The sequence below is a fragment of the Neovison vison genome, chromosome 2, assembly GCF_020171115.1.
Source record: "Neovison vison isolate M4711 chromosome 2, ASM_NN_V1, whole genome shotgun sequence".
NCBI classification, from domain to species: Eukaryota; Metazoa; Chordata; class Mammalia; order Carnivora; family Mustelidae; genus Neogale; species Neogale vison.
The window spans coordinates 155,724,023-155,741,430 of NC_058092.1; the positions used below are offsets into that span (position 1 = coordinate 155,724,023).

Consider the following 17,408-nt stretch of genomic DNA (forward strand, 5'->3'; position numbering starts at 1 on the left):
GTGCCTCGCAGGATCCTTTTTATATGCAAAGTCCAGAATAAGTGAGTCTATAGAGACAGGAAGTAGATCAGTGGTTTCGGGGGCTGGGGGAGGTGGGGGTCTGACTGTTGCGGCATGTAACCTGCAACCCGTACACCAAGAAACGTGGTGGATGGATTGTTCAGCACGAGAATTCTATGTTAAAGCTGTTACATTAACAAATAAAACTGTATCTATAATTGGATGACAGTTCCTTGTGTGTAGATGTACACACACTGAGAGACACACACGACGACACACGATACACACACACATAGGTGGAGACACCCACATCTTAACGGGGTTTATCTATGGGTGGTTCAGTCATTGGAGGCTTTCGTCTTTGTCTTTAGGCTTTTTTGCATGTTTATGGAATTTTCTGCCGTAATTGGCATCATTTCTGTAATCAGGAAATAAGCAATGGAAGCTATTTGGCAAGTCTTCCTAGAGTCAGCCCTGGAGAGCAGGGGGAGCTGGAGGAGAGGCAGCACGAGGTCACAGGTCACGTGTCCCCTCCAGACTGGGGTCCCCGATGGGTGGGGGGGATGAGCACTTACTCTTCTGAAGCACAGCATTTAAGACGTATTCGAGTTCCTCTGCGGTTACCTCCATGTCCTGTGGGAGGAGAGATGACTGCTTTGATGGCCCTTAACGCCGCCTTTGTCACTTGCTTCCAGTCCTGAGCTTGATCTGGCTCAAGCCACAGTGTCACATGTTGCTGGCCCTCAGGGACCCTGCTGCGAGCCCGTGTTCTGGTCCCTCGAGACTGCAACCTGCCTAACTTCTCAGGGACACCCGTGCCCCATGCAGAAAGGATGGAAAAGTTGGGCCAGGTGACACAGGCATTCCCCCCCCCCAGCAAAGCTCCCCATGTGGCACTTCTGTTGGAGGACCTTCGCGTCTGGGTCCCCAAGCCCCTGCACAGCAGAGCTCCTTCAGAGTATGAACAGTGCCCACACTGGGGGCTTACCAAATGCTGGGGGCTCCCTCCAAGGACCATTTCAATCCAGAAGACTGGGAGGCTGTCCCGTGGGTTATTTTCAAAACCTCTAGGGTGAATTCAGAGCCACTGATTTGGGGCCGTCTGCTAAGCCCACGAGAGCTCAGCACCCACGGCCCTTAGAAGCTTGTCAGAAATGTGGAGTTTCAGACCCTGCCCCAGACCTCCAGGCGAGAGGATCTGCATTTTCCAGGATGCCGCAGCAAGTGTTACGTGTATGACTGAGCAGCAGTGTGGACTTAAGGCTCCTTTCGTCCACGGTTTTGAGCTACTGGTGCGGAATAGTCACCTGTGAAATTATTTCATATGGGCCTGCCTGGAGCTCCCGAGGCCTGGGGAATGGGGTTTGGGGTGGTCAACCCTGAAGGAGAAATGGCTGATGTGCGCCACCCCCCCCCTCCGCCACCACCCCTTCCCCAGCCCTGCTCCGCCTGCCCTGTGGCCGTCTGGCCTGCTGCGGCTTACACAGAACCACACACGTCCCCATTTCTCTCCACCCAGACAACTGTCCCCAAGTCTCCCTGCCCTCCTGCTTCTTACATGGCCTGAAATCCTGCTGCTCCCACCCGCAAACACAACTCTTTTATGATTCAGGGGCCCTGGCAGGAGAAGGAAGCGAATGTAGTCATTATAGCCCCTCCAGGAAATGGTCAAACAAGCTCATTTTATTAATGGCTACGAGGGAGCACAGGTGGGACAGTTTCTAGGAGAATGGAGCCTTAGGCAAGAGACATCCAGGGCCCCCAAGAGAGGCCGGGACCCCCCAAAACAAGTTGACAACTGAGGGGGCAAGAATGGGGTAGGAGCCGGAGAGCCGGAATCGAGGGACGGATCCCGCCTTCCCCAGGGGCTGGTCCTGGCCCGAACCACCAAACCTGGCCAGGCTGCTGATGGTACCCGACAAAGGTCACATTTGTAATTTCATGGTGACATCCCTGAGCAACCCCAACTTCCACCCGAGCAGAAAGAACATTCGAAAGGCAGTGGTTTATGGGCTGAGTGCAATGAAGCTCCTTTTCAAGGCTCCCCCTAGCCTTCCACAGAAAGCCCCAGGCCAGGCTGAGCTCCTTTGTCCCACCGAAGGTGGCAGCCCAGTCTGATGGGGGAGGCGGTCTTTGGGCCCTCCCAGATGATCAGGCCTGGCCTCCCGTTGGCTCCAGCTCCACCAGGCCTCTGGTAACTGCTGTGGAGGAAACCAGGCCCCTCAGCTCCGCAGGGGGTCAAGGCCAAGTGTAGCCCGCAGCGGCCCTACCTCACCGGCTACTTGTTCAAACAGGTCCCGGAACTGCAGTTCCTCCTCTGTCTCCTGGCCAGCTGGAGTCGGCTTTGGAGGCTAGAAAGCAACCAGAGGAACTTGCATTGGAGCCACAGAAAGGACCTGTGGCGTTTGCTATCCCAAAGAAATCGCAAGAAAAAGGCGTGCCCTGGAGGCCTTGTGGTCCCTTGGGAGAGGCTGGGACCTCACTGCTGTAGGGAGGAAACAGAAGGGGCCGCTGCCTGGAGCATTAGGAACGGCCGTCGGATCCCTGGGGAAGGCTCTTTAGAGGGAGAATTTGGAAGGACCGATCAGGGGGACTTTTGCAGACAAGAGCGCTAAGGGAGGCTGGGGTCCTGACCAAGCTGGGGTCCCAGCGGGGGTGGTCGTGGCTCCCTGTGCCCTCTCTCACAGACCCCTCACCACTCTCGACTGTAATTACTTGCCGAACCATCTGTCTTGATAGGTGGTGAAATATTCGAGGACAGGAGTCCCTCACTAGCAGGCAGCCCTGAGCCCAGTGCACGGAAAGAGCTCAGCAAATGCACTGGGTGTTTTAGTTTTGTCTTGGGCCGATCAGTGCTGACTTGGGAAGCATCAAACTTGTCCCAGTTATAGCTCAGCACGTCTTCAAAGTCTTACAGCCCCTGAACAAGTATAAAACCCTCCCCTACAGCCCCCCACAACACACATATGGTAGGGAGGAAGTCACGCGTTCCTCCAAGGCCTCTGCAAGAGAATCTCCTAGCCATGCTCATTTTCTTCTGGGTTATTTTTCTTAGACTGAAGGCATTTTTAAAGACATCTCATGCCCTGCGGAAGCGACAGCCACTTCTCAGGGAACAGAGTGAGTTGGTAGTCCAGAGAAACATCGCTCCAAATGGAGCTTTCTTCAGAGCACGTACCTCGTTCCCATGCCCGGTCGTGGTAGGACACAAGAGACTTAGAAGGTACAAGGCTTGTCCTCCATGAGACTGGAATCAAGGTACTCACCCGATCGCAGATAAACCATTCCCTGAACTTCAAAGCCCTGAATGACACCATGATCGAAGGGAACTTTCGGGACTGTCACTGACTCCCACCCTCCAGAGTACCATGCGAAGGCTTACCTCCGGAAGGTCAATGGCCACATCCCCATCCATGTCCCTGGGGGACAGAAAACACATTGTAGATTAATTTCCTCTCTTGTTCTTGCCGCCCACAAGAGCTGCCAGTCTGCATGCCTCTTGTGTGGGCGCTTTTGTGTGAACAGATCCTGGGAAATTCATCCTCAGCTTGTACCAGTATCTGGAAGGAGACTGGAGAAAACTCTCCAGCAGAATTTTCAAAAATTAAAGGAAGATCTTTAATTGCTTCTATTTAGTGGAGAAGAAGGAACCACACCTTTTGTAATCAGCTTGGGAACTCCAACCAGACTGGACAACTGGGGTTATTCTCAAGGCCTGCCACCAACCCAATCCTATGCCACCGAACAAAAGATACAGCGGGAGGCTACGAACTCACAGCGGGCTCCGTCTCGGTATCTTAGGGCGGTCCCTAGCTGGGGCTTCATCTGGCTCAAAGGCGTCATTAGCAAACATGGCCCTCTCCGTCATCTCTAGAACATCTCTACTGGGAAAAGGAGGGGATGCTTGTATCTTGAACCATTTTCTCCCTCTGCCACAGAGCAACCGATGGCAAGAGGAATAATGGGAAACTTTTCATAGACGTGTCCAACACAAAATAATTTTGCTAAGACACTGCAAAGGGGGAGGTGGCGGAAAGTCGGGTATACTAAGTAGAAGGCCGACTTGTGCAGTATAAGCCATTGACAATTAGCTTTTTTGGTGGTAAAGTAAGTATCCGGCATTAAGATTTTGATGGTTCAGGCATCCGTTTCAAAGATATCCATCTCCAATAAACACATTGCCAGCTTCACAGCTAGACATAAAGCCCAGGCACCTCACCCACGAAGTTCTCTCTTTTTTTAGAAAGCTCTGGTAGACCATTTGGCCTGCTCCTTGCTTTTCCTTCAAGGACTTTAATTCCTGCTTTTATGTTTGAAGTTTACCAAGAGTGAACCTGTTTTGAAATCCTAGGCCCCTACCCTTGACCCCAATAAAGGCACAACCCCGGGCCTGTGCGCTCTCTCTCTCTCTCTACTCAGGACATCACAGGGGGGCTCCAGGTTTGCCGTGTGCTCTCCAGGACCTGTATATAATAAATCTTGTCTTTTCAGAGTTCCTTGCGTTGTTGAGGTGTGTCTTGCAATCATAAAAAGACCCACAAGGGTCAGTCTGGCCTCAGCGTTGGCTCCGGTTTGGGAAACGTCTCTGGGGGCCCACCCCGGGCAGTACCTGCCCAGGTGAGTGCCATCAGGCGTTCCTAGCTGACGGCATCGCTGTCCATGGGCTGAGACCAACCCAGACAATTTGGCAACATTTATTTAAACTGAAGCTCAAAGAATGGGTCATTCTGGAAACTGGTAATAGTCACCCCCTTCACTGTATTCAGAAATGAGTCTAGCACTTCTCAATGTGGGTCCCACTCCAGACGGTTCTTGAGAATAGGGTCTGGAAAGAGGAGGCCTCATCCGAACGTCACTCTGGTGATACTCATCGCCGGGGGAGCGTGGTTCTGGGGGGGGCTTGGAGAGAGCAACCTCTCAGGGGCTTGCTCGAGGGATGGAAGGAACAGAACTAAAATGGAAATTATCCTGCTCTGCAAATGGGTCGGGAGACCCTCCCGCCTGCTTTCTCAGGTGGATCGTGGGGAAGGGAAGAAAGGGGTCATGGCTCCAACGGTCCTCTGTGACTTCCCCGGGACTGAGCCACTAACGGAAGAGGAATTCTCGAGCCCGTTACTCACTGGGTGATGGCTTTCTTCTCCGAAAAGATCCTCAGGCAGAAATCGGCTTCCTGATGGGGCTCAAAAGTGCTGGGAATCAGGACGTACTCCCCCGGGGGCAGCTTGAAGCGGTCAGAGACTTCTCTCAGGTTGATGAACGTTTTGCTTCTGGCCTGGGAAGCGTGGTACCTGAAGAAGTCCTTGTTCAGGTGCTCGTCTCTCCCGGGGCTCTGCAACGGGCACCAAGAGTGTTGAGAGGGGTTGGTTCTAGGAGGAGGACCGCTGGTCTTGGCTACTTGGACACAGTTGGGGGACTGGCCATTGAGTCGGGCACGTGGACAAGGAGATGCTGAGGATCCAGCACCCGGGGTGGGGCTCTGAAGAGCGGCTTGTTTCCTACCCACCTGGTAAATGGCGTAGCCAATGGTCAGCATATCGGCTCCAAACCTCTTGAGTTTCCTTCGATCTTTCTGCATCAGGGCTATGAGGAAAGTGCAGTCCTCCTGCCCCTCGTCTTTCTCGGTCAGGGACAGTTTTATCTGTGGATTGGTCCAGAAGGTATCTGCCATTTGAAAGAGGTGAATTAGGGGCACCTGGGTGGCTCAGTGGGTTAAAGACTCTGCTTTTGGCTCAGGTCATGATCCCAGGGTCCTGGGATCGAGCCCCACATCGGGGCTCAGCTGGGAGCCTGCTTCCTCCTCTCTTTCTGTCTGCCTCTCTGCCTACTTGTGATCTCTGTCTGTCAAATAAATAAATAAAATCTTTAAAAAAAAAAGAAAGAAAGAGGTGAATTATTTCATCTTCCTCAAAAAAAAAGCACAAAAGACAAGCACACACACGCACGCGCGTGCGCACACACACACACTCCATCCAGCCCCACCACACCATCCCAAACCTGAGAAAGTCATTCATTTCTTCTCTCCCTCTTCTGATGATCCTCACGCCCTACTTCCTGTGACCCCAGTGAGAAGGCCAAGTGCTTCCCTTTTATCTCTACCCTCTCTTGAGCCGTTTCCCATGCAGCTTTTTAAAGACATTCCTCTGGGTTTGCTCCATCTTATTTCTCTCATGTGGTATTTCAGAGGAGAGGACTGTGCCTCTGTGTTTGTGCAACATGAGGAGAGCCCACCCCAGGCCCTGCTCCGAGGGTGAAAGCTGATTGGCTCATCCTAGTCCCTCTTGCTGCAGAGAGTTGGAACAAAGCCTACCAGCATTTCCCAGGCAGTATGGGCTCAAGGAATTCCCAGTTAGAGGGATTGGCCCCAAGTTGAGGACTTTTGTTGGCTGACTCTGCACAAGTGAGGGCTCAACAAGCCTTGGATGGTGCTGGCAGCCCTTCTGTGACTATAGAGAAATCCAGACTGAGGAAGAAGTCAACAGAGGAGAGAGGGCAAAGCAGAGAACCCCAGACCAATGGCTTGATGGAACTATGCCTGAAGCCTATCCTGCTTCTCCTCTGAATTTTTCAGCCATGCAAGGAAAAAAATCCTTTTTATTGTTAAACTAGCATGAGTTGTGTTTTTTATTACTTGTCATGGGAAATAATCTAAGAGGCCAAACAAGTTTTTCCCCTAAACAATCTTATCCGACTTTCTGCTACGTCTCTGTAGCCCTCACCGGCCATCCCAGAAATCCTGCTAACTCCACACTCAGGCTTTCTCTAAGGTCCAGGTGCTGGCCTGCTGACGTCTGCCAGGCTGGACTGGACACTTGGTGATGACAGAGAGCGTGACAGGCAGACTACCAACCCAGGAAATTGCGGCAGCCGCCGGCGGTGGAGCCCCGCACCCAGCTTCCTTGATGGACCGTCACCTCCCACTTGTGGAGCGCATTCTCTTCCAGGGCATCAGGGGTGAGGTTGCAGATCTCCACTTTGTCAAAGTGGGTCTTGAAGTCCCTAAACGCCATCCTGCAACAAGGCAGAAAGACACCAGGCATAGAAGGCAATGGTGACGTCGTGATCCATTCATTCGCTTAATCATCTAACCAACCAGAAGTGAGTCCCCATGCCCATCCTCAAGGACAGGGAGAACTCAGGTGTGGGAAGACAGAAAAGACACAAGCAAAGCTAAGGAGAACCTTGGTTCAGGGACTGCATCCCCGCCCCCTGCAGCTAGAGTGGGATGTGAGCGTGATGTGCGGGCCGAGGCTCTTAGGGAGCGGGGTGGGGCGTCTCCTCCAATCTTTCCTGTCTCTCCACTTCCGCTGGCTTCCTGCAGATGGCCAGGGGACCCCGGAGGATGGTGAAGCCATACCGAGGAAGGGGCTTGGGTCCCTGAATCAGTACGAAGAGATCCGCCCACAGAACAGGGATATCCTGTTGGACTGGTACAATGAGTGAGCGATAAACTCTATTGCATTTGTGTTTTCATACATCCTGAGTCTACTTGTTACAGCAGCTGGTGTTACCCTAAGTCCTCAGTGCCTTGAATCGGGAGGCCACCGTGATGGAATTCTAAACTAGGTCATGCCAGCTTAGCACTTGGACAGGCTTCAAGGAAACGTTAGAGCTGGAAAATAGATATCCACATTACAAAGGACAATCTGTTGGTTAAAACTGTGCCTTCGGCTCAGGTCATGATCCTGGAGTCCCAGGATCGAGTCCCGCATCGGGTTCCCAGCTCCACGGGGAGCCTGCTTCTCTCTCTGACCTTCTCCTCGTTCATGCTCTCTCTCACTGTCTCTCTCTCAAATAAATAAATAAAATCTTTAAAAAAAACTGTAAAAATATGGAAGGCAGAGGCTGGGCTTGAGGGGAAGAGGTGGGAAAAAGCTAGATTATTAGTGTGTGCTGGTTTTTGCTTGCTGTGTTTAAAACGGCCTTTAAGAAAAAAGTGAGCTCCCTTCAAAATTGACTGGTTTGCTCCTCAGGGAAGAAAGCTGGACATCAGAACTGTGTGGTCTTGCAGGGTTAGAAGCGTCAACTCTTTTCTGGCCCCCTCAGGAAGAAATAAGATCAAAAGAAGCTTCTAGAGACGAAGGCCCATTAAAGACTCCCAGGTAAGCAAAGCTATTCCACCCCACAGAAAGTCCAGATTAGGAATGTTTCCTGCCCACTTAGGTCTCGATTTTTGGATGCTCTCAGGGTCACTGCCATCGGGGTCCCTTGTCATCAAGCTGGGCAAGGGAGTAGCCCCTGGGAGAAGCAGGACAGCCTGTCAGTCTTCAAATACACCGTGAAAACTTGGGTGAGGGACAGTTCGGAGGAGGGATGCTGGGCTGGAGATGCAGGCTCAGCCCCACGTTTCTGTCAAATTCTCTGCCAACACGGATGAGCACAAGGGGCTTGAGACACATGGGTTTGATTTACCAAAGAAATGGAACAAAGACAGAGGAAGGCAAGCAAGCGAGACAAGGGCTCTCGGGGACTGCGCTGACACCCGTTGTGTAGCTCATACAGCAAGGGGAACGGAGACCAGCACCGTACCAGAACTCCCCGTCGTCCAGAGCCGTGTGACACAGGCGCTGTTGCTCAGCTGGGTCCACGGAACGCCACTCAGAGGAACTAGGAGGAGTAAGCAAAGTCGGTGGAAAGGATATTGACCTTGGAGGGGGCCGGGGCGTCCCTCCCGAGGAGCCAGCGTGGTGGCTGTGTGGGGACCCATTCTGGTCAGTGCCTACTCCTTGGGCCCCGGAAATGCCCCCAGGGATCTAGAGGCTGGCTGGAAAGTGCACATCCAAGAGCAGCCCATGGTAAGAAGTCCTCGGGGTCCTGGGAAGCCCCTCTGTAGGGGATTATCATAGGACCATCCCAGGACATGGAACACCAGCAAAACAGCAGAAACTTCCAACTGGAACCCAGAACAGGGATGACCTGTGCCCCGGAGCACCTCCTGATCTCTCCTCTTCATTTGTAAGTGACATTTCGAAAAGCGGTAAGAAATCTTATGTTTGCTTGGATTTGACATTTCACAGACTAAACGCTTTCTGTAGGTGAGCTTGCTAGGAAACCTCCAAGGTCACTGTGGCTCTGTGACCCGCACAGCCGCCTCTGAGTGGTTCCTGCTGAGTAACCAGCATGTGGTACCCAGCCGACATGGCTGCCTTGTCCACGCCCTACAGAGCTTGTCCCGGGAAGGACCCAGGTGAAGCCCCTCTCCAGGTCCTGCATGCCGTACCCAGAGCCAGGACCTTCCGAGTGGCTCCCGTCCCATCACCAGCTTCCCAGCTAAAGCACTTTCAGGACTTCCCTCCTAACAGGCAGGGTCAGGAGCAGGGATCAGGATGGGGACCTGCCCTCCGTCACCCCGAGACTGAGTGGGAGCGGGAGGCAAGCTCATCTTCCAGCCTTGACCCCAGGAAATGCACTTATTTTTCCCTCTGTGTGTTTCCCAGAAGGCACGAGTGGCCCTTTTACAGGCTGTCTTCTCTAAATGAAAGGACACTGTAATCGTCCATGTCTGATACGAAGCGTCTCATTAACTTTGATTTCAATATTTTCGTTCTTTCCATTTCTGCCAGGAGAGGGAGGCTGATCTCTTCCCTCCTGTGATGTTGGTATGAATCCATCTCTGCCCAAGACCCTGGGCTCTGAGAAGGCAGAACCCAAACGGGGCTGGGAGGTGGTGGGACATGAGCCGTGATGGGACCACCAGCCCCTCCAGGGGTGTGCACTGTGCCCTCAGGTTGGAGTCAGGTTAACAGAGACACAGACACATTGATGGCTGGCGACATGGTGGCCTCTTTGTGATCTGAGGACAAACACAGCTCAAGTTCTTTTACTCAGGCTCTAGACTTGCCGGAGGTCTCCCCAGAGTCCCACAAGTTGTGAGCAGGTCAGGGTAGGACAGCAGGACACCAAGATGGCAGAGTCCTGCCTGAGGGCGGGGGCAGCTCAGGGAGGGTCCTGCCCAAACACATCTGAATGTTCCCAGATCTTAGCCACCTGGGCCGCTTCCTGGGGACGAGGAAGGGACACACACCTGCAGGGGAGAACTTTCTTTATAAAGGGGGCCAAAGAAATAGTTGCTAGTTGACTGCTCTGTAAAGGGTGCATTTCCTGTCCCAATTCCTGTCTCTCTACTGGGTGGCCAGCCTCTCGCCAATGGCCAGGGACCAATCAGAGAGAACCCCATGGTGACCTGCTTGACAATATTTTGGGGATTCTTACACCTCAAACACTCATGGCCACCCCACCCGACCCCGCAGGTACACTCGGACACACAAACACACTGCATATTGGAGCCACTCATTGCTGGAAGGAAGCCCCTCACAACATCATCGGGAGATGACGTCATGTCCCCATGGGACAAAGCAGATCCACTGATGTAAATACAGTAACTGGAAAGGGGAAAAAGCCCTTGTAAGGATGTTCCCTTTTGACTGCATGGTGGGCCAGAAGGCTGAAGAGGGAGGAAGTAAGGCCACTCCAGCCACAGGACAGTGCCCTGAAAGAGATCCAGGAGGGAACTGGAGTCACAGTGGCCCTTCCTCGTCTGCCTGCAGAAGACAGCCCCGGGCCTCTGTGCCCCGGGAAGGCAAGGAGGCAGGGACTTACCTGTCACTCCAGGATCCATTCCACTCAACCTGGCCCCAAGGGTTCCGGACTCGGATGAGCTCCGTTTTCCGGCCTCGGAAGTTTACCTAGAGGGAAAAACATCAGGGCAATGTGGAATGGTAAAATCCAAAAACATCAGGGAAATGTGGAATGGTGAGCTCCGGGCTCCTTCACCTCCATCACAGCTGGCTTTCCCCAAAGCCTCTTGACTCTCACATGCCAAACACACGTCAAAACTCATCAAGTCTTAACTAGCCCTTGGAACTTTCTAATTCCTAGTGAGTACAGCGACTAGCGTCACCAACTATGTTACACTATGAATCATGCCAGAACGGATACACTGTATCTGGGAAGTAAAGTAGAATTATAAAGAACAAGAAATGAGTCCATGTGAATCTTCAAATGAATGAGTTTTCTCTCTGGACTGGAATCACCCTAAGGTCAGGGGCCGGGTCTTACTTCTCAGCGTACTGTCGGCATCGAGCACAGCGAGAGGTAAAGAGTTGTTTGTCTAAAGGGCTCAGGGACCTAAGAGTGACTTTTCTTCATCCTTAATATCTTACTCACAGATGAATAAAAATTGTATAGGCCCACGCTGGGAATTTAAGCAAAGATAAACAAAACCACTTCTAAGTCTTCTGACTCCAATATTCCCCCCTTTCAGGTGTCAGGGGAGGCTTTCTGCTGTCTGTATGGCACACTCTCAAGCCAGTAAAGAAAGATGCTCGGCCATGACCTTCATGCCCTGCCCCGGACCAGGAGAAAGGGCCAGTGCATGTTAGCAAGATGGTGGAGAAAGGAGAGTAGAAGTAAAAGACTTTTACTCATGAGCCAGAAATTTTAGCTCAAAACATTCTATCCGCATGCCCTGGGCACAAAGCATATTTTTGATGCGAAAATCAAGTTAGTGTGACCTCTCCAGAGTCTAGGATGTAGCTTGTAGCCCATTGTTTAAGAGGTTCATTAAGTGAAGTGCATGGGGAAGGTCAACGCATTAGACGGGGAGAGCAAGGAAAAGCAACTGAACAGATGTGATGGAAAGTTTCTACTACCGGGAAAAATATTTAGAAGATGTGCCAGTAAAAATCACATGCCTCCTGGGGCTTGGGTGGCTCAGTCGGTTAAGCATCTGCCTTTGGTTCAGGTCATGATCTTGGGGTCCTGGGATCGAGTCCTGTATTGGGCTCCCTGCTCAGTAGGGAGCCTGCTTCTCCCTTCCCCCTGCTCCCCTACCCCACTCCCCCTGCTCATGTTCTCTCTCTTGCTCCTCACTCTCTCTCAAATAAATAAATAAATAAACTTAAAAAAAAATCACATGCCTGGGCACCTGGGTGGCTCAACTGGTTAAGCAGCTGCCTTCGGCTCAGGTTGGGATCCCAGGGTCCTGGGATCGAGTCCTGCATCTGGCTCCCTCCCTCTCCCTCTGCCTGCCACTCTGCCAACTTGTGCTCTCTCTCTTGATCTCTCTGTCAAATAAATAAATAAATATACCTTTCAAATAGATAAATAAATAAATGAAAATGAAAAAATGAAAAAATCACATGCCTACTCAAGAGAATGATTGGCAAGGCATTATGGACAGGGAAGGAGAGGGGAAAAGAACCTGTGCCGATGGTTCAATTCTGGAGAATTCCATTTCCTCTGCCTCCCTGAAGGCTCTGCTCAGAATCCCCTGACAGGGAGGCAGGACAGGCTTCCTTCCGGATTCCCTGCTCCCCGTTCCTTTGGACTGTGTTACTCAAAATGTGGGCACTGACAGGAGAGACAAGAGGGGCTGAGCCCTCTACAGACTGGGTCTGAGACTTGTCCAACTGGGTCTAAGACTTGGGTCTACAGACTGGGTCTTAGACTTGTCCAACAGAAGCAAAAAATAGGCCTTTAGACTTTGCTGAACTTGACCCCGAAACACTATGGCCTGTGGCTTCTTATCCTTGTCTTCCTTGTCATCCCCTCCGCTTCTCTTTCCCACACGTCCCTTCAGGAGCTCTTGTCCCAACTAAGCACCCCCTAGAAGTCAGAGGGGTGCTGTGTGGGGTCTAGGAACCCCTGGGAATTAGTTCCACCCTGGGCTACAGCTTCAGAAAATGGGATTTTTTAATGGTTATTATTATGATTTTTTATTATGTTCAGTTAGCCAACATACAGTACTTGATGGTTATTTTTATGCCAACTTGACTTGGCCACTGGCACCCAGACATTTGGTTATACACCATTTTGGGTGTGTCTGTGAGGGCATTTCCAGATGGGATTAGCCTTTGGATTGGGAGACTGAGTAAAGCAGAGGGCAGTCCCCCATGCAGTTGGGCCTCATCTAATCAGTTGAAGACCTGAATAATGCTAGAGAAGGTGGGCGAAGGGAGAATTCACGGTCTGTGTCTGACTGCTGAGCTGGGTCTTTGGTCCTCTTCTTCTCTCAGGCTGGGACTTGTACCATTGGTTCTCCTGGTTCTCAGGCTTTTGGACTTGGACAGGGAGACCCCTGCCAGATGGCAGATCATAGGTTTTCTCAGCCTCCATAATCCTGGGAGTCAATTCCTCATTCCCTATTTGTCATCTATCATCTATCATCTATTGATATCTTATTGGCTCTGTTTCTCTAGAGAAGTTCGACTACTACAGGACTGATACAGAATTAGGGAAGAAAAAAAAGAAAAGAAAAGAAAAAACAAAGCCCAGTCTCTCAAATGAGCCAAGACTCTTACACTAAGCCAGGTGGGTACTGCGGGCTTCTCTCTCTCTCTCTCTCTCTCTTTCTCTCTCTCCTGTTTTGCTCTTTTGATTTCCAGCCTGCCTCCTTTAGATGAGGCCTTCTCTGAAACGTCTGAAGCTGTGGTGTAAACTGGGATGCCCTAAGTCAGTATGAGGGACCAGCACCACCAAGTCTGTTCCTGTTCCCTATCCACAGGCGTTCACGTCACCTACCTGGTCAATTCCTGTCACACTGTATGCATGGCCCTTAATGAGGCCAAAAGGCGTCCGGGCTTCAGATTCTGCAGAATTTCTGATCTAAAATGTGAAAAAAAAAGCAGTGTTGGACCCCTTGGGTAAGTCAAGCCTTCCCTACCTGCCCAGACCCAGCTCCATGCCTGGCCCTTTCCCTTCCACTCCCCCAGTTGAGAGCCATGTGCCTGACACGTATTAGGTAGGTCACAGGACACCCCGAAGATGGTTGGCAGGGACATACAGCAGTTCCCAGGCTCTTCCCAGGGAGAGGAAGACCCTCAGTCTTGGCTCAGACTCCAGGGAAAAGTGCAGTTTTTGCCTCCAGACACAGCAATTTGATCCCTCCCCTCATCAGGTAGCCCAACACAAGATAGAAGTATGACCCCCTACACCAAAGAGAGGATCAGAACTGTTTAGCAGTGTCACACACAACTCTATCACACACTTGAAAACACATAGGAAACACAGAGGAAAGGGATAACTTAGTAGCAAGGAAGACATTCCCAAGTTAACCCAAGAGGAAACAGAACTCGAATGGGTTCTAAAAACTGGATAGAATAACATTACACGTGTGTGTGTGTTGGCCTGTTAGACATTAGAAAAATCCTGATAGACCCCTCTCTGCTGGTATGAATGGTTTAATGTTATAGGAAGTAGTTTAAAAAAAAAAAACAAGTTTCAGAAAAGTATAGAGTAAGACTCAGTTTAGTCAACTCAAACCGGACTTCTCTTGTGGTTGTGTAGTTAGGTGCATGCCTGTTTGTCCCAGTAAGAGGTGGGCTGTGACGGGCACACACGGGTGTCCCAGGGCTGGGACTTGGGCAGGATCTTTCTGCCTGATACGGGAAGTGCCCTAACTTTGTAATTTGGAAAACATTAAATTAAAACTTTCATTTTAAGGACAATAAATAAACATTGACACATGCCCACCCCCACTCCCTGGAAGTCATGGTCCTCCTCTTGCCAGGACCAGGGCACCTGCTGGTCTGCTGCCCGAGGACCCTGCGCCGGGAACGAGAACAAGCAAAGGAAGGACTTACGTCAATGGAGCAGCCCACCAGAGAGCCCCTCTTCAAGGCCTTCTCTAGAATCTCATAGAAGTTCTCTGGAGCCTCTTTGGTTGCAAAGGTCTCTGCTACGCCCCCGGTGAAGTCTTCCATGGCCTCGATGGTGCTGCCCCCCTTCAGGGCCTCATAGCTGCCGTTCAGCCTGTCGGGTGTCGAGAAGTAGGGACAGTGCTGCAGGGACCAAGGAAGGCCACCAGGTGGCGCCCCTTGGCCAGAGTTTTTCTAACAAATTTTTTTTTTTTTTTTTTTTTTTAAGATTTTATTTACTTATTTGACAGAGGCAGAGAGGCAGGCAGAGAGAGAGGCATAAGCAGACTTCCTGCTGAGCTGGGAGCCTGAGCTGGCCTTGCTCTGGACTGGGTGTTGTGGAAGGAAGGTGGGAGGCGGGTATGCAGCTTTCCATGCAGCTCCAAGGATCCTGGGCTCTCTGTGAGGCGGGCAGGGCGGTGTGGTGGTAAAGAGTGTGGACTCTGGTCCCTGACTGGCCTTGACATCAAGGGACGAATCCACCACTTATAGACGGAGGCTCTGGGGACAGCTCCCTTCCCCAGGGCTTCAGATTCCAAATTTACAAAATGGGGGTGATAGGTGTATGCTCCCTCCCAGGACAGCTGTAGGTTTGAATGGGGCTGTCTCTCTCTCCCTCCTTCTCCCTCATCTTACCAGGAACAGGGAATAGGACTTGACCATGAGGGTGTTAGTTATACACAGAGTGAGAAAAGGTGAAGGTCGTTCTTTTACTTCCTGGTCTCACGTGCTCCCAAGTGTGTGTGCGCGTGCGCACACACACACACACACACACACACACATATTCTGGCTTGAATTTAAAAATAAACTTTTCCGGGACGCCTGGGTGGCGCAGTTGGTTAAATGACTGCCTCCGGCTCAGGGCGTGATCCTGGAGTCCCGGGATCGAGTCCCACATCAGGCTCCCAGCTCCATGGGGAGTCTGCTTCTCCCTCTGACCTTCTCCTCGCTCATGCTCTCTCTCACTGTCTCTCTCTCTCAAATAAATAAAATAAAATCTTAAAAAAAAAATTTAAAAATAAACTTTTCCATTTAGAATGGTTTCAGATTTATAAAAATAAGTCTGTAAATAGTAGAGTTCCTGTATACCGCTCCCCCAATTTCCCTCAGTGTTAACACCTGCTACAGTGATGAACCCACACATTATTATTACTTTATATTATTATATTATATCATAAATTATTATATATATTATATTACATATTATTATTATTATTAAAGTCCCTACTTTCTTCTTATTTCCTTACTTTTTACCTCATATGTTCTGTTCTGAGATCCCACTGGGATATCACGTCACATTCAGTCCTCACGTCTCCTGAGCCCCCTCTTGGCTGTGACAGGGTCTCACACTTGCCTTACTTTCCATGACCTCGGCAATGTTGAGGAATACTGTCCGGTGTTTTGTAGAATGTCTCTCGACTGGGATCTGTCCTCTGCTTTTCTATTGATTAGACGGGGTTAAGGGTGTGGGGGAGGAAGACCAGAGGAGTCGCATGTCCCCTCATCACGTCGCATCCAGGGTCCAGACTGTCGTCATGACTTATCGCTGTTGATGGTGCCTCGACCACCGGGGGGAGGTCATGTCTGTTAGGCTTCTCCGTAGTTAGGCTCCTTCCCCCCCATCCACGCTGTCCTCTTTGGCAGGACACCATCATGTGCAGTCCTCCCTTAAGGAGCAAGGGGTTTTTCTCCACATTTAATTACTTGCAATTCTTCTTCCTTTTTTTAAATTTTTTTTATTTTTTAAAGATTTTATTTATTCATTTGACAGACAGAAATCACAAGTAGGTGGAGAGGCAGGCAGAGAGAGAGAGGAGGAAGTAGGCTCCCCGCCGAGCAGAGAGCCCAATGCGGGGCTTGATCCCAGGACCCTGGGACCATGACCTGAGCTGAAGGCAGAGACTTTAACCCACTGAGCCACCCAGGCACCCCTACTTGCAATTCTTCTATGTGGGAGATTTATTCTTTTCTGCAATTTATATATTCAGTCATTTATATCAGTATGGACCCATGGATAATTACTTTGTACTTTGGTTTGGAATCCAGTGCTACTTTGTTCATGTTATTGCTAATTACCGTTCCAGTTTTGGCTACTTTCATCCTTCAGCTTGCTCCTGTGTCCCTTTGACATAACCCTATCAGTGTGTGTGATCTCTGAGGATCCTTTTACTGAATTCCCTTGATTGGAATAGCAGTATTAGACACCAAGACCTGCGAAGTAGGGGCACTTGTTCCTGTGGGGTTGCTATTCTTTCTGGGCCTCTCTGCTGACAAAGTGAGATGATGTGTGTACCCTGACCCAGGATATATACACGGATCCCTCTAGAACCATCTCTACTAAACAAAGCATGAGTACAGCCTGAGTCTCCAGCCCTGACCCACGACCATAGGCATCATTCTAAGCCTCCTCCCCTTGCTTCTCTGTAACCTCCTCTCCAACAGTGAGAAACCTAGCTCTACCACGTGCCCTCCATCTCTTTAATTGGTATATACATATAATGGTATCAGAATTGTCATCCTTGCCCCTTTGAGAAGCAGCTTAATCAGCCTGAGTAAAAAAGCTCGAGTATGATTCCTTTTGCTTTTAGTCTTAAAAACCCCATTCATACCCACATCATTCAGGTCAGCTCCCTTTTCTCCTACCCCTGCAATGAGTTTGATGCCTAAATTTGCAGTACAGTTAGATGAAAGGCATGGTATGCATTTTACCCTGGGATTCCTTATCCTTCTCAATGATTTTTAAAATCTCATGTATTGGGTCACCTGGGTGGCTCA

The 17,408-nt window shown here is 50.6% G+C and overlaps 1 protein-coding gene across 3 annotated transcripts in view; it reads right to left on the reverse strand.

Moving 5' to 3' along the window:
• The window catches only part of CAPN9 (calpain 9), a 39,367-nt gene that overhangs the window by 9,217 nt on the left and 12,742 nt on the right, over positions 1-17,408 (reverse strand). For 2 of the 3 annotated variants that reach the window (XM_044236548.1, XM_044236546.1), the window contains 10 exons: positions 14,580-14,748; positions 13,519-13,602; positions 10,597-10,682; positions 8,527-8,604; positions 6,848-7,008; positions 5,504-5,661; positions 5,121-5,329; positions 3,383-3,419; positions 2,271-2,351; positions 576-633 (listed from right to left, as the gene is read on the reverse strand). In XM_044236548.1, the coding sequence (XP_044092483.1) occupies positions 576-633; positions 2,271-2,351; positions 3,383-3,419; positions 5,121-5,329; positions 5,504-5,661; positions 6,848-7,008; positions 8,527-8,604; positions 10,597-10,682; positions 13,519-13,602; positions 14,580-14,748 (1,121 nt within the window). The remainder of the gene's footprint in view (positions 1-575; positions 634-2,270; positions 2,352-3,382; positions 3,420-5,120; positions 5,330-5,503; positions 5,662-6,847; positions 7,009-8,526; positions 8,605-10,596; positions 10,683-13,518; positions 13,603-14,579; positions 14,749-17,408) is intronic. The other variant, XM_044236547.1, reaches the window with a different exon arrangement.